We start from the raw sequence: 17,604 nt of genomic DNA on the forward strand, positions 1-17,604 counted from the left end.
TTATGTTGTACACCTGAAACTAATATAATGTTATATATCAATTATATCTCCGTAAAGAAAAGGAAAAAAATAAAATTCCAGATGAGGGGAAAAAATTCGCCCTTTTAAAGGGTAAAATTCAGTGATTTTAAGTATATTCCCAAAGTTGTGTGACTATTATCACTGATTTCAGAACATTTGCATCGCTCCAAAAAGAAACGCATACACATTAGCAGTCACTCTGCATTCCTCCTTCACTCCAGCCCCTAACATCTACTAATCAACTTTCTGTCTTTATGGATTTGCCTGTTCTGGACATTACATATAGGTGGAACCATACGATATGTGACCTTTAATGTCTAACTTCTTTCACTTAGCATAGTCTATGCTCAGAGTTTATCCATGTTGTAGCATGTTTCAGTATTTTATTCTTTTCTGTGCCTGAATAACAATCCATTTTACTTTTTCATTCATCAGTTGATATTTGAGTTGTTTACAGTTTTTTTGCTATTGTGAGTAGCATTCACCTACAAGTTTTTGTGTGGACATATGTTTTTTAGTTTCCTTGGGTGTATATATATATATACCTAGGAGTGGAATTGCTGGGTCATGTGATAACTCTATGTTTAACATTTTGAGGAACTGTCATACTGTTTTCCATGGCTACGCCATTTTATGCTCTAACCAATAATATTTGAGGGTTCCAGTTTCTCCACATCCTTGCCAAAACTTGTTACTGTCTTTTATTATAGCTATCCTCATGGGTGTGAATGTGCTTACTAGCCATTTGTATATCTTCTTTAGAGAAACGTCTCGTCAAATTCTTTGCCCATTTAAAAAATTAGATTATTTATCTTTTTATTGTTGAGCTGTAAAAATTCTTTAAATATTCTGGAAACTGTTTTATATGCAATGCAGATATTTTCACCCATTGTATGGGTTGTCTTTTCCCTTTCTTGATTAGTATCCTTTGAAGCAAAATAGTTTTTAATTTTGTTGAAGTCCAATTTATCTTTCTTTTCTTTTGTTACTCTGCCTTTGTTATATGTAAGAAACCATTGCCTAATTCAAAATGTGATCTACTTTTATGTTCTTTTACTTCTGTAGTCCTTTCCATGACCTATATCACCTAAAATATTTACATATGTTCTTCCTTGATCCTAACACCCATTCTTGACCTTTTAACATAGAGAGCAGATTATTTTAGCATTGTTAGCAAGTATACTGCAGTTTTTTGATACAGGATTAATAAGGCTTTGGGATGTGTTGGAATCCTAGTTGTGAAGTCATCTGTCTTTGTTACAAGAGTTGAAGGGTTCCTATTATATGTGTAGGTGTGCATATGTAGTATAATATGTCTGGGATTTAGAGGAACCATAGTAAGACAGCACAAAATCAAGCAGAGAGAGCTACGTGGGAAGTAGAGTTTAAACTTGAATTATGGTAAAGATGATTTATTTTGGTTTGGTTTCTTTCATGATCCCATCCTCAATATTATTTTAAAACAGATCAATGGCATGTAGTTCAGTTTATTAAAAACCCTTCCAGCTGTACTAAATCGTCTGGGAAAAGAGGAAAATAAATTCATAAGAAGGTATTTCTTTTTAAAAAGAGAATGTAAAAACCCCATAAAATTACATCTGCATACATACTGAAGTTAAATATGGATGAATTGATATGATATCTGGGATTTGCTTCAAAGTAATACAGTCGTGGTGGGAGGAATGGCAATAGGATTGGCCATGTGTTAAAATTAATGAAACTAAATGAAGAGTATTTGGTATTTATAGTATGTTTGTAATTTTCATAATAGATTTAAAATTTTTAAATAAAAACTTTTTAAAATGCCCCCTCAAACCTAATCTTTCTCTTTAGTTTCAGATCCACCTTCTAGATATTACCACATGGATTTCCTGCTGGTATTTCTAATTAAACTCATCAAAAATGGAATCCATTGCCTTTATCTCCAGATTTCTGTATTTTCTGTGTTCCTTATATTGGTTAATGGAAGCACCACATACCTGGTCTCTCAAGACAGAAACTTCAGACACTGCCAACTTCCGTAATTCCTTGAAGATTTTTGCTCCTGACTCACTGTTTTTCTCTCCTACCCTATTCCTATCATATTTTTTGGTAATTGCATCATTCATATATAGATGATCTTTCTAGTACCCTCTCCTCTCAGTTCTTTGAACTGCTTTCCTCCCTCCCTCCTTCACTCCCTCTCTCCTTCCCTCCCTCCCCCATTCCTCCCTCCCTCCCCCATTCCCCCTTCCCTCCCTCCCTTCCTTCCTTCCTTCCAGTCATCTTACCCTTGACCTTAATTAGCTAACTATATTCCTGACATCTTCATAATCTCAGTTTCAAGCATCCCAGTTTTCAGTCACCATTCTGTCTTTCCAGCATATTCCCTCTAGTATCCTGACTCCACTAATCTTTTGACTCCACCAGGATTTATAATCCTACTACTTTTTATTGTTCCTATCTTTCCCTTATGAACTCACTTTCTAATAAACCCTCCCTTATATGTGTAACTTAAACTCCCTTGCCCCCTCTCTTGATTGGCAAAACCTCAGATCACTCCCTTCTACATGTTTTAAACCTCCTTGCCCTTTCTAGGTTGTCTGAAAATGACTGGAGGGAAAAAATCATAATTATGCTTACTGGTCACAATTTAAATTCATGGCTACTTTCCTTGAATGAGCAATCATATCTCTAGCCCATTCATTCTTTCCTAGCTGACTTTTGTCATAAAATCCTTAGTGTTTATTTACTCACCCACACTCTCAGCAGATGACCTTGCTTCCCTTTTCCCCACTGAGAAATATAAGCAATCAGAAAAGAACATTTACAAATCTGGTGTATCTAACCAGGTACCAGTATCTGCACCTGTAAATCTGCCTTCCTTACTTTGCCATGGATAAACTCTTTCTGTTCCCATTTTAGGCCAATTTCCTTTACTTGTTCACTAGGTCCTATCCCCTTTCACCTGCCCAAAATTACTACTTCATCAGTTCTCTCTTTGTGCTGTATCAATATGTTCTTTTTTACTGAATTATTTCCATCAGCATATTGGAATGTTATTTCTCTCATCTGAAAAAGTGGTAACTCTTAATCGCACTTTCACTTTTAGACATTGCTTTTATTTTACTTGATCTGTTAACAGCATTTGACACAGTTGATTCATTCTCTCTTCCTTGAAATACCTTCTTCACTTGACTTTTAGGACTTTACTCTTTGGATTTTCTTCTTTTTCTCTGGCAACTTCTTGATCTTCTTTGCTGGTATCTCATTAACTCCCTGACTCTATACATTGAAGACCAGGATGTCTACCCTCATTCTCTTGGTGATCACATCCACTTTCCTTGCCTTAAGTACTGTCTATATCAGTGTTTTTCAAACGTTTTTTCATTATTGCCCTTCTCCAAAGAGCCGTTTTAGATTTTTTCCCCTAATCACACTGTCCCATGAAACTTTGATACTACATATACTCTGTATTTGTTTATGTGTTATGTGCTTCTATGACTCTACTTTTCTTTGTATACCTTTTGCTCTAGCCACACTGAATTTGCTATTCCACATTTTACCTTAGTGGTAAAAGGGTTTAAAGGAGTGATTATCTGTTCTCTTAATCCACATTGGCCAGGCATTAAAAGTAGAAATTTCCCTGGGTTAGAGCCACTACCATCATAGGTTTCCATAGTAGAGTGGAGCAGAGATTGATTGTGATGACAGATTCCTGGGAGAAGTAGTGACATTGCAATCAGGGATTGAGATTTTGGCACAAGGCGGGGAATGTACCCTATTTATCTTTGTATTCCTACTTCCTGATTATGTCCTCTACCATTTGAAAGAGGACATATTAGTCTGCATAGGCTGCTGTAACAAATAATGTTATAATGCTTTATAATGTTATAATGTTAAATAATGTTATAATGTTACAATGCTTTATAATGTTTTTGGCAGCTTTCTGAGTTATGTTTAAATTTTGTTAATAAATATATGCACAGATCTACATTGCCTGGGTTACTGCTGTTGGAAATGGTTGGAAAACATTCCAAAATATCCCTAGCTCTTGTTAGGATGTATTTAAGCATAACAGAAGATGATATGTACATGTAGATAAAAAAAGTTCACAGAATAATGCAGCTCTATTGGTATGGAATTCCCTTTTGAGTAAATAGGAATTTAAGCTAGAGAGCAATTAGATAGCATTGCTCAATATATGCAGCAGGTATCTGTGAAAAGTAGTTCTTCAAAACTTTGGATTAGTGCTTGCTTCGGGAGCATGTATTCTAAAAAACTTTGGACTGTCAGCAACATGTTATTTTAACACCACCACTATAAAACTTCGCAAATCTTTTATTGTTAAACAAATGAATAAAGGTGTATTTTGCATATTCTGTCACCTAGGAGAATGATCTTTTAATTAAAATGTATTGAGATTTATTTACTTATTAAACTTTAGTTAATAAACTTAATGAAGTTTTTTTTAGTGCTGTTTTCTAAGGTTGGTTCGTTTGTTTACATTTTCACTAGTTCAGCTAGAACCCTAATCAGATAACTTATGATTTTAGAAATTCAGTTTTTATGTTTTCTTTACTAGTGGTTTTGGACACTTTTTAAATCCTCTCTTCCCCCAACCCCAAATATGCATAATAATATCAGGAAACTACAGTGACTTAATACTTTTTAATGGGATCATGGCCCCTTTGTGACATTTTTTTATTATCCGTGTGGGTAAATAAGGATGGAAATTTTCTTAAAAGCTGCATGATGGGCCCTTCTAAATGATAATTTTACCCAAATTGTTAGCGTGCAGTGTGGTTCAATCATTGCTGTAAAAACCCAACAAGATCTGAAATTCCCTGTCGGCCCAGAGAAACTGGGCAGTATTGAATTTTCACATCCTTTTTTCAAAACAATGGACATATGAGTTAAGACTTGAAAATTTGTAGTTTGTTTACAATATTAATGACATTTGTCCCATTTTTAAGCTGTATTTTCTTCGTGAAAATTCTTAGCCATACCATTCCCATTTTTCAGAATTCCAGCTTTGTATTTAAAGTGTAAGAAAGGAAATGCCAAAACTTTTAAATTTAGTTATAAACAGTAACATCTTAAATGTGATAAACCAAAACAAAAAGGTCTCTATGTTTGGCAAAGTCACATTCCCCAGGGATTTACTAAACAGCAACAGCACTGTTAACCACTGTCAGCTGAGGCATTATTTGTGCCCTTCTCTAATGGCTCCTTGTTCCACCAGAGCTGTTGAAGAAGGTGTGACGCTTACATAGTCCTCGTTAAGGATTCTTTTCATCACTGCTTAGATCAGCTAACAAAACCTGGATATCAAGAGTTTGGGAGTTTGACTTCTACTGGATCTGCTATAATGATCTCTGAAAAATCACCAGATTATTGTCTGTCCTCATTTATTGGTCAGTGGCATCTAGGAACAGATTGACATTTACTGTTGTAGAGAATATAAATAATAAATTATAAACAGCTTTGAGGTAGCTGGCAAGACAAAAAATAATGTATTAATATTACTGTGTATTTAACATTTTTCATTTTCCAAAGAATGCTCTTAGTAACATCCTTTGATTGTCATATTCTACTTTAAAGCAGCATTGTGGAAATCTCCATTTTTCCCAGTTTTTTCCCATTGGAATATCTTCATGTTCCTGAAGGAGCATCCTTTTAATAAGTTGAAGAAAGGAATTGTTATGTTTTAAAAGACAGCTTTAAAACAAACCTCCTTAGACAACAAAAGTTAATTAACGTAACACATTTTGCTATGACTCTACTTGGAAAGATGCACTCAAATTTGCATTCTACACTGGCACTGGTTCTTATAACTATACAGTTGATTTATTTTACTGGAATCAATATTTTATACAAAATTTAAGAAATAATAAGAAGCCTATTTAAGATGGATTTTAATCACATGATATGAAGTTTCAAGAGTTTTGAGGTTAGTGTGTTTTAAGAAAATTTATCAGGATTCTCTTCTGGTAGGAACTAACTTGGAAGAAAGTGCTTTCAGATATTTATTTACCAACTACTTTGAATTGAGTAAGCATATGTATTTTACTCACCCTCTGGAAGCAACATCATGCCAAGCACTTGTTCTGAATGTGTGCTTATATAATTCAGAGTAATATTTAATTTTTTGTTCTTCCTAGTATGGATGTTTATACTTTTCCTCTCAGTCCCTGTTTGCAGAGAGGAGAAAACTAGTTTTTATTACCATTTTTTAAAAAGTCAGTTTAAAAAAAAAAAAAAGAGCCTTTCAAATTATGCAGTGGTATTCTGATTGAAAACTGAAGTTACTAAATGTTTTATCAAGAATAGATATACTAGAGAACTATTTATTTTAATTTATTAGCATATAATCTAGATTTGTTTTCCTTGCATGGCTATATGCACATGAATGACCAGTGACTACTGGTTTATCCAAAGTTTGTGTAAAAAATTTTTAATATTTTTAGCTAATGATATTTATAAAGCATTGATTTTTGTCAGTGTCTTTAAATTTATCAAACTTTAAACAAAAATAGATATTAACTTCTAAGGGTTTGTAAATTGCCATTATAAACAATCACAATTCAAGTTTTATTTTCACTAATCATTTTAGTTGTGTTATTCTTTCATGTTTCAGTTTTGAAAACTTTATTTGCATCTTACTATTTTAGAAATATGAAAAGAAAATTTTATGGAAACAGCTCAAGAGGGACTGATAAAAATAATGTTTACTTTTTAGGAAGACTTGTTGCATGTATGCTTATGTATACCTCAACTCTATGATTAGGGTAATTAGAAATAGAAAGAAAACATGGAGTTTGTAATCCTAGGTATGTCACAAACAGCTGCAACCTTTTTAAAAACAGCGTGGGTCTGAAAAGAATTGATTGTCACTTTTTCATATTTTTCCTTACCTTCTACCACTATATCCTTTTAATAATGTACATGTATTTGTTAGCATTTTAAATATTCTGACTTTTAAATACTTGTAATGATATTTTATTAGTATTCTTGACTGCTTTATTTTAGCTCTTGCCTTCTGCATTTGCAGCCAAATTATACTTTATATGCTAGACAAGGTTTATGCTAGCCTAATTGGTTGCTGGCATTTCTTAGCCTCACAGCTGCTGTGAATTCAGCTGTGAACTAGGAAACATATAATAGGATCCTGTTTTCAAAGACCAAAGGCAATTGTCAACATGTAAAAGTTGTTTTTGACAGCTAAATAAATAGATGAGATTTTATGGCAAGTTAAATAGCACCAATAGCAATCTTAAGTAGCCATCTTAATTTTAAAGATTAGAAAGTCCTGAAATATAGGATGCATATATTTGTTATTTTTGTTCACTGGGGCAAAGGTGGCTTGAATTCAGGTGTTTGTTCTTCTGTTCAGTCATTTGTGGGGTTTTTTCTTTTTAAAAAATCACTTGTCTTAATATTTACTAACAGATTTTTAAAATTTGAGGTATGAACTTTCTCCCTTCGATTTCACCATAACGAAAAGTTGAGGCTTAAATGATGTAAAGATATTTCTTAAAGTGAACTAAACATAAATGGCTTTGAAATAAAGATTATGATTTCAAAATATTTTATATATTTACATTATTTGATTTAGTAGATATTATTTTTATAAATTATCCTGACATCTAAATTTGGGGTGAAATTTACATTTCTCTTAGGTTTAACCATATGAAATTGTCATTTTTTTAGGTTAAAAATGGTCAAATATAGACTCTTGATTTTTTTCTTCTTATAGTTACGGTGGTTCTCATATGATTTAATTATATGTAAAAGTCTGTTAGTTCTCAATAGTAGAAACCAAGAGGATCCTGTTTTTAAACAATACATTCATCTCCCACTGAGGTCAGGAATCTGTTCCTAAAAATCAGATGTTTTATGTGGAAAATGCTGCCTGGGAATCTGTTTGCCTTTATTTTAAATAGGAAAAAATTGAAACAGTAGTCATCAACCCAAACTTCCTAACCAATTTCAAAAATGTAACAGACACTATAAATTCACCTACATATAAGTAAAATACTGTAATGTTTAACAAACAAAAAATAAGGGTAACAAATCTATTTCATATACAGTAAAATCTTTTCTTCCATTATAATTGCTTTTTCCCCATCCTCAATATTTTCCTTCAACATTTTGTTAAATATTTTGGGACTCATTCAACACTGGGGAAAACAGGATGAAATAAATATAAAAGGCTGTGGAAATACATTTAGGACAAGTACACGGTCTCAGGAAGTGGCTGACACTGAGTATTATGCCTATGTTTTGTATCACTTTGATACTTGGCATGCTTTTTTAATTGTGATTCTGACCATCTATCAGTTATATTTGGAATGTAACTCAGAACTTTTCTTTGCACACTCTTGTTTAAAATGCGAATTGAGTTTTGGCATGGACAAATATAAATCTTTTCCTATTTAAACATTGGCCAAAATATCTTACATTGAGAAATAATTTTTATGAAGTTTGTGTATTAAAAACCAAGAGGTGTTCTACTGGGAAAATGATTGGGGAGATGTTCTGCAGGATTTCTCTGTATTTCTCAAAACTCTTTGCAACTGTTTTTTTATTTCACTCTCAACAGATGACATTTTCTACACTGTAATTTATCTTTACAAGTAGGTTGAAGTAAAGCTGAAAACTTTTAAATCTGTCTCTAGATTTTTAAGTTTTAAAAAATAGAGTTTTGAAACTGTAAATTTTATATTATAGTGTGAACTTAACAGTTTTCAAATCTCACTTTCATTTTCTGTGAACATGAAATAGGACTTAAAGATGAATTGGCACTTCTGGTCAAAATAGTACAATAAAGTTCATGTATTGGCATCCATCTGCCCCAGACATATAAGAGAAAACCTTTAAAAAGGCATAGTGAGCTCAAGAACAAGATATCACCATGGAGCAGAAATGGATCAGAAATACTGAGGGATGAGTGAGGCTGAGCAGGCAAGGTTTGACTCCTGAAGGATGACTCCTGAAAAATTTGACTCCTGAAGGATGATGGGGGACTAAAAAACAAAAAGAACCAGAGTCAGGTTCACTGTTTGAAGACAAAGACTTGTGGCTCCTCTTTAAAGATGCTGATCAAAAATGCCTGCTGATTTGCTTCCCAGAGCTAAGTTTATAGGAAATTTTCCTCCAAGGGAGGCTGTCCAGTGTCATTAAGGTAGAAATACAGGGGTGATACTCAGCCACTGTGCACTGGGTAAGTCATACCAATTATCTGTGGCTTTATCTGTTCTGATTGGTGATGTATCTCAGCTTTAGAAACCAGTAACAGGATACCGAGAGTCAAAGAATCATAAAGAAAATTAGAAAATAATTTGAACTGCACAACAAAAATGCTACCTATGAAAATGTTTAAGATGCTACTAAAGCTGTTCTTGGAGAGAAATGTGTAGCCTTAATTGCTTATAAGGAAAAAGATAAAGATGAATGAGCTAAAGCATTCACCTTAAGAATTTAAGAACCAGCGAAATATGCCCAAAGTAAGTTGAAAGAAAGAAATAAGAAGGACTAAATGCAGTAATTAAGTATTTAATAACGTATAATAAAGGGGCTCAACAAACCCATGTTGTTCTTGGAAAAGACAAAATTGACAAATCTCAGGTGAGATTTTATCAAGGAAAAAAAGTTGAAAAATTAGGAATAAGAAGTGATTATCATTACAGATGCCACAGGCATTCAACATAATTATGAACAACTTTATGCCCCAAATGTGAAAACAATATAAATCTCCTAGAAAAATGTAATTATCAAAACAGTAAAGAATAGAAAACTACAATAATCCTATATTAAGGAAATTGAATCATCTCACAAATAAAACCCTAAGCCAAGATGGTTTTAGCCAGTGTCTACCAAACACTCAAGTTTCAAATAATTCTTATTTTATACCAACTATTCCAGAATAAGGTTGGTATGAGAAAGAAAAACTGCTGGCTAGTGTTACTCTTGATAATGATGTAAAAATCTAAAACAAAATATTCAATGCAATTCTAATCAGAATCCTAACAGGTGGGGTTTTTTTATTGTTATTTTATTTTTGGAACTTGACAAGCTGATTCTAAAATTTATACAGATCTGCAAAAGACTAAGAAGATCAAAGAAACTCTTAAAGAACAATAAGGCGGGGCAGATAAGCAGAAGGAAGGGCTTTTCAGGAAGTGGTGCTGGAAAAATTTGTTTTCCATGGGGGAAAAATGGAAGTTGTGTTACCATACACAAAGATCAAAATGACAGTGGGTTACAGTCCTGAATATAAAAGGCTTTGTAAAACTTTATTTTTAAAAAAAATTTTTATTAGACTATAGTTGATTTACAATGTTGTGTTAGTTTCTGCTGTATAGCAAAGTGTATCTGTTATACATACACATATAACCACTCTTTTTTAGATTCTTTTCTCATATAGGTCATTACACAGAGTATTGAGAACAGTTTCCTGTGCTATACAGTAAGTCTTGTAAAACTTTAGAAGAAAATATAAGAAACTGTCTTAATGACCTGAGTCTCAGGAAGAATTTTATGACATAAAAAGCCATAATTGAGAAATATATATATATGTATTTGACTACATTAAAATTAAAAACTTATCAAATTCATCAAAAGACACCATAAAGAAACTTAAAAGATAAGCCACAACTTTGGAGAAAGTATTTGGTACAACATATAACAGAAGATTATTAGCAAGAATATAGAGAGAATTTCTGTAGAGAAGTAGTAAAAAAAATTAAAAAAAAAAAACACATGAAAGGCCCAAATGGCCAAAGGAACTCAAAATAGGCATAACCTCATTTAGTCAGAGAAATTAGAACCACAATATGATATATTAAATCTGACAGATACTAAGTATTATTGTGAATGTGAAGTAATTGCTAGTTGGATTGCACATCTTTGCAGTTACAGTTACTATAGGAAACATCATAACGCTAACTAGAAAAGTTATAGATGTTCCTACTCTGTATTTCTTCTCATTGTATATTCCAGAAATACTTGTGTATTTGTATCAGTACACATGTATAGGAATGCCTACAGCACCATTATTCCTAACAGCAAAAACATAAAAACAGATGTCCATCAACAGTAGAATAGATAAATTTTGGCATATGTAGTGAAAATGAGTGAACATAAATGAGTGAACAGCAACATAAGTGAATCTCGGAAAAATAGTGTTGTCTGAAAGAAAGAGGTCTTACAAGTAGTGTCTATTTATGTACCGTTTAAAAATAGGCAAACTTTAAATTTTTGTGTGTGTTACATTTATAAATGAAAAAACTATAGAGAAAAGCCACAGTATGATTATCTAAACTATCAGGGTATTGGTTACTTCTGGTGGAGGGGAAAAGGAGAGGGAGAGGGAGGTTCACTTAGGGAGGGGGACATACGGGGTCTCAAAGGTATTGTTTCTTAACCTGGCTCATGGTGGATACACAGGTGTTTGTTGTTTTTTAAAGTGTAGATGTGTGTATGATATAACTTACAATAAAGTCAATGGGGAATCAGAGTCAAAGGACAACAAATTAGGATGGAGTATAAGAATTTTCTCAAATCAGAGAAATAGGATGGTATTTGGAGGGCCACATGGGAAGATTGTCACAGGTTCTAGGGAAAGATATTTCTAACACTGATTAGAAATATTTCTAACACTGAGCTTGTAATTCTGTATCTGTAGTTGTCTTAATAACACCAGTGGATGATTGTAATTAACAACATAGACTCAGGAGAAAGTATATCATTGTTCCACCACTAGTAGCATCATTTTCCCAGTCATCTAGGCTCAAAATTTTCCTGTAATACCTATATGTTATTTATCACTAAATCATAATGATTTTTTTTCCTTTGAAAAATCTCATATCTGCCCCTCTTTTTATTTTATTATTTAACACCTTTGTTAACAGGTGATTACCATTTGACTTTTGAAAAAATCAAATTGTAAATTTTTACTACAATTAAAAATGAGATATTTGAGTATCTCAACTGAGCCATATATAAAACAAACAAACAAAAACCTTTAAAGACATATTGGGAAAATTCAGTCTTAGAAATTTTTTTTCAGGGACATCATTTGGTAAAAATAATAAAGCCCCCCATGCTGCATAGGTACTCCAGATATTTCTAGTTACCTGACCCACCGGCAAAAAGCAAACACTTAGCACTTCATTTGTTCATTCAGATCCAGTCTTTTTATTCATTTCTTATTGCTGGAATTTCACACTCATTTCTTGTTGGATGAGTAAACTGGACTATGGTAGAGATAAGCCAACATTTTCTCAGTCCTGCCCTACTACATGTCTAGAGCTTCGTCTTAACTGGTGGATCAGCTACTTTTGACTCTCTTAACTTGTGGCTTAAGGCTTTCTGGGTGTTTGCATTAGTAATGGAAGTTGTGGAGGTACCAGTGTTGAGAAGACTGCTGATACTGGGTGTTATCTCCGTGATTTTCTTTATCCTTTTCCTTGCTGATCTCTCTGAGGCTGTCTTTCGAGATTAAAGTCCCTGTGAAATCGTAATCAGTGATCCTAATACAGACATTGTCCCACTGGTCTGCCTCTCCTCACACACTTAGTTATCAGTACACTAAGTCACTTCTCCCTCCTTAGGAATATTGGAATATTGTGTTAGATGCTTAACAGTAAGAATGGTGGTGTTGGTCTTGCCTTTTGAAATGTGCATGGGCTTTTCTCTATTCTCATTATTGTGGTAGTTCTGTTGGGAATTGCATGGATACCTCTATCTGTACTCTTCTTCAACAACCTCAACCACAGCCTCTCCATTTCCTACTGGAAGTTATTCTTTATGGTAGTCCAGTGTTCAAATGCATCTTCTTTGGGGTCATTTCCTATTGATGAAATAGTGTCAATGTGTTATATTAAACCACTTCACTTTTCCCGAAACCTTTGTAGCAATAATCTTCTTGTCCCCACTAGTGGGTGTTACTGTTGTGAGGCTGCCAAGGGTGGTGAGGTGGGGGAGGAGTGGCTGCTGGGTCTCAGCCTCACTACTCATGTTATGGAGATGGTGATAAATTAGGGGGTTGATGCAAGCAGTGGTCGCTCCTCTTAGATTGTGATGCTGGATAGCAGGGCAGCTCATGGCTCTCTGGGGTCTACTCTCCACTTCCATTACCAGTTAAACTCAATCTTTCTCTTGTTCACATCCTGTGGCAATCATATAGATACACTGCTTGGATCTTCCTTTGAAAAAAGAACTTCTTCAGCTTCAGGGAGTACATTTAGCTGACAGCCTCAGCTGTTAATATCTTCAGGTCTCCATAGTTTTTGAGCTGAGGCCTTGTGTTTTCTGGGAAACCTCCAGCTAGTGACTGAGCATGGTGTGAGTACTAGGCCCAGTGTGGCACTCCTCTAATGGTCAGTCTTTGCTCTGGAGCTCCCTGATGGGTTGGCCAAGACTGTCAGATCCGCATCAGGGTCTGAGGCTTTCTTTGCTCAATCCTGCTTTATGTCCCCTTTCTTTCAGAGGTTTCAGATAGGCATCATGGTCTGAAAGTTTTCCATGACCAGTCCTGTTTCCTTCTCCTTTTATCTTTCACAATAAACCTCTTGTCCTCATAGCTGTCTCAACATCTGCTTCCCAGAGGACCCAACTGACATATACTATTTGTACTGGTTATTTACCTGATTTCTGTCCAAATCAAATTTCAGTGAGCATTATCTGATTTCCCTTGTTTTTAATCCTCTCCCTTGAATCCTCTCAGTCTTTTCCAGCTCATCATTTCCCCACCCCCGACACTTGCTTCTCCTCTAATGTACACTTAATCTGAGTAACTAGTGAGTAACTAGTTACTCAGTTGCTTTTACATTTGTCTTTCACATTTTAGTCCTTGACCCACTTAGAACTTTTTTGGAGGGAGGGAGAATACTGTGTGAGATAGGAATCAGTCAGTAAAACTGGAGAATTACCATAGTCAGGGATGAACGAGGTCACAGAGGTAATGAGGGGTCAGATCATGTAGGTCTTTGTTACATGACATTAAAAGGCCTTTGGAAGGACTTTGGCTTTTACTCTGTGTGAGATGGGGAGCCACTGGAAAGTTTTGAGCAAAGGAATAATCTGACTTAGTTTTTACCAGGAATGTTTAGGCTGTTCTATGGAGAATAGGCAGTAGGGCAGAGCTGGTAGAAGAGAGAGAGTAGTCGGGAGAGAATTGCAATAATCCAAGATCAAGGCCTTGGTGGCTTACAAGGTGATTTCCGTGGAACTGGTAAGAAATGACAGTATCTGGGGGTAAAACTTGGGCATCATCATTTTATTTTGTAAAAAATCTCCCTAGGAGTTTCTGGTGCACAGTGAGGGTTGAGAGTCTATGCTACAGTTTATGAATTTTTACAGGGGTATTTGGAATTTAAGCCACACAGGCTTCTTCCTCATCAGCTTGATTTAGGAGAGAAGAGAAGCATAGTGATAGTAGCAAGTGCTTTTGCATCTGACTGAGGTTCAAATCCGTGCTAGTTATTAGCTGTGTAACCATGAGCTTCAGTTTCTTCATTTTAAAAAGGGAGATAGCTACTTCATACATATGTTTGTTATGTTGAATGAACCAATGTAGATTAAATGAGCCAGTCTCTGACATACATGTGCTCACAAAGTAGTAGCTTAAAGAAAGATCTAGCCTATCATATTGGTAAAAGTATTTTAAATTGATAATGCTCAGTGTTGATGAAGGTATAGAGGAATAGGTCCCATTGTTGGTGGGAATATAAATGGAGAGCAATTTTCAAATATCTATCAAAATTTCAATCTCCTTAACCCAGTCTGATTCTAGAAATTTTATTTATGAAAACAGTCACACCTATGTACATATACTCAGTGCAGCATCTTGTAATGGCAAACAGTTGGAAACAATTTAAATTACTTCTAGTAAAGGAATAAATTATGATGCATTCCTTTTATGGAATGCTATGAAGTTGTTAAAATTAATGTTGATCTGTCATGGAAAGATTGCCAGTATATATTTTAGCTTTTAAAAAAGCACAAATATTATCGCTGAGAGTATGTACTTAAATCTTCAATGTTTGAATTTTTAACAAGATTATATTTATTTATTTCTTCTTCAAATTTTTATATGAGCCCATATAGAAAAAATATTGATTGACAGTAACTTCATACATAAACAATAATACTTATAAAATTATTAGTATTCATATTTTCTTTAAAGATATTGTATGCCTTGTTATTACAATAACATTGTTTTATATATTATATATCTGGATTTTAAAAAGATATTTAAAGAGCTGTAAATTATTCTAAGATAAATTATAGATGCCTCAAAGATTTCATTTAGGAAATACGTATGAAAATTCCATATGTTCAGCATTTTATTAGATAATATTGAAGATGCAGATATATAACAAATAGTTCCTATCCTTACTTGACTAATAATCAAATGGGTGGGTAAGATGAAAACAGATGAAATAAGTGAAAAAAATACACACACACACACTCAGTACTCATACTCCTGTGTGTGTGTGTGTGTGTGTGTGTGTGTGTGTGTGTATATATATATATATAAATAAATATACATAAATATATATATATATATATCTGTTGATCTGTGCGATGACAAGTGCATGACAGCATGTGCAATAGTATTTTTTGCAATGTTTATAATAGTAAAAAAATGTTACACAAACCTAACTGACCAGCAATAGGTATTAAATAAGTTGTGGTAAACATAATGGAATATTATATAAAAATGTAAAATATTTAATCTATAGTTATTAACAGGTAAGATCCACAGTCTATTAAGAGAGGGAAAACAAGTTTAATACATAATAAATATATGACGTCTTCTCTGTATAGATGGTAAATACTGGAGTCATCAAAGAAAGTAAGGAGTGGAATGGATTTAGAGAACATTTTTGATTAGTATTTCCCAAACTTTTTGGACTCAGATTCCTTTTCTTAATAATTTTAAAACAATTTGATCAATTGTGTAGTATATGATAGTGAAATTTAAGTTAAAAGTATTTATATCTATATAGTATTTAAAAATTGCTTCATTAATTTTTGTTCTGTGTTCTTCAGAATCACTGTTGGCTCATAGTGAGTTCCTGGTCTTGACAGTTGGCAAATTGATTTATGGTCCCATAGATAAAGTTCATTCCCTAATCCTGAGAATCTGTGGAAATCCCTTGTAAGGAAAGTAGTATCATAGTTCTGTAAGTCTGTAAATTATAAAATTGTTTTTGACAGTGTTTAGGAATACGATAATTTGTGGCATTTTTAAAGTGTATATTTTATTCTCACTTAGGCCGAATACATCAAGCAATGGTAACATCTTTAAATGAAGATAATGAAAGTGTAACTGTTGAATGGATAGAAAATGGAGATACAAAAGGCAAAGAGGTATGATCACTGAGTTGAATTTTATTTCTAGTCTTATAATCAAGATTCTGAATATGAAACAAAACAGAAAACTGTATAGTTTAATATAGTGCGTGTATCCTTTATCATTCTTGAAAAACTTTCAAGTGATTAAAAAATTTCACTGAAAAAAAGGTAGATTCCTCCTGCATATCTTATGTGATTAGACATATAATCAAGACCACAAAGTACTACCTTAAGAGAGATTCTTTTAAATATATGTGGGTTATAATTCTAGATAATTTAATTTTCAAGGTAATAATGTTCCTTAGGCTGAAATTGTTTAACATTTATTCTCTGTGTATAAATTTATTTGAAAATGAAAGGTTAATTGTCCAAATTCACTCTCAAAATATATGCATTTTATAAAACAGATTGACCTGGAGAGCATCTTTTCACTTAACCCTGACCTTGTACCAGATGAAGAAATTGAGCCCAGTCCAGAGACACCCCCACCTCCAGCATCCTCAGCCAAAGTAAACAAAATTGTAAAGGTTAGTGATGCAAATTCAGAGCAGGGTGTGTGTGTATTCTGGTTTGAAATGGGACTGTGAAGAGTATGTTTAAGTATTTGTTTGCTTTTTTAGAAAAACCTTAATTCTTTCTGCCATCTACATGCGTGTATATACACACATACTTTCAAGGATCGAACAGTTGTCTAATTCACAATTATGACGATCATTAGGTAAGATCCTAGAAATTCCATGCCTGATTAGGATTTTTCCTAAGACTAATCGTTTCTTAGGAGACATGGTCCAAAACCATTGCTTGCTAGTATTTGTTGAGTGAATACATATGACTTTGATAAAAAAAAAAATGAGTTTCTTATTCATAATAAATTCCCATTTTAGTAGTCTTTTGAAATTCTGCTGTTTACATTTATTTAAAAAAATGGGAAATGACAGATTATAGTGTAACTATTTCTGTATTATCTGTGAAGAATAATTTATTTATAAATTTTAAAACCATGCTATGCCCCCGTAACAGTTTTATCTTCACAAAAATAAAAGGCACGTGATTTTTATTATTTTAAAAGATAATTCCTCTTCCTCTCTATTGAAATGTTTCTGTGTTAAAACTTTGTATCAGAATACAACTCTTTAAATCAGATAGTCCCTCGCAGTTGTTAAATCTGCAATTCTTTGTGTTCAAAATTCTTACTACATGGACTTCCCTGGTGGCGCAGTGGTTAAGAATTCGCCT

The 17,604-nt window shown here is 33.5% G+C and overlaps 1 protein-coding gene across 11 annotated transcripts in view; it reads left to right on the forward strand.

Moving 5' to 3' along the window:
* Positions 1 to 17,604, forward strand: part of KIF2A (kinesin family member 2A) — a 68,690-nt gene that overhangs the window by 16,225 nt on the left and 34,861 nt on the right. For 6 of the 11 annotated variants that reach the window (XM_082381078.1, XM_082381079.1, XM_082381080.1 and 3 more), the window contains exons 2-3: positions 16,289 to 16,383; positions 16,776 to 16,895. In XM_082381078.1, the coding sequence (XP_082237204.1) occupies positions 16,289 to 16,383; positions 16,776 to 16,895 (215 nt within the window). Of the gene's footprint in view, positions 1 to 16,062; positions 16,081 to 16,175; positions 16,197 to 16,288; positions 16,384 to 16,775; positions 16,896 to 17,604 lie in introns of those variants that run through there. The other 5 variants (XM_082381077.1, XM_082381081.1, XM_082381084.1 and 2 more) reach the window with 2 other exon arrangements.

This window comes from Balaenoptera borealis (assembly GCF_965194805.1).
Source record: "Balaenoptera borealis genome assembly, chromosome: 2".
Lineage (NCBI taxonomy): Eukaryota > Metazoa > Chordata > Mammalia > Artiodactyla > Balaenopteridae > Balaenoptera > Balaenoptera borealis.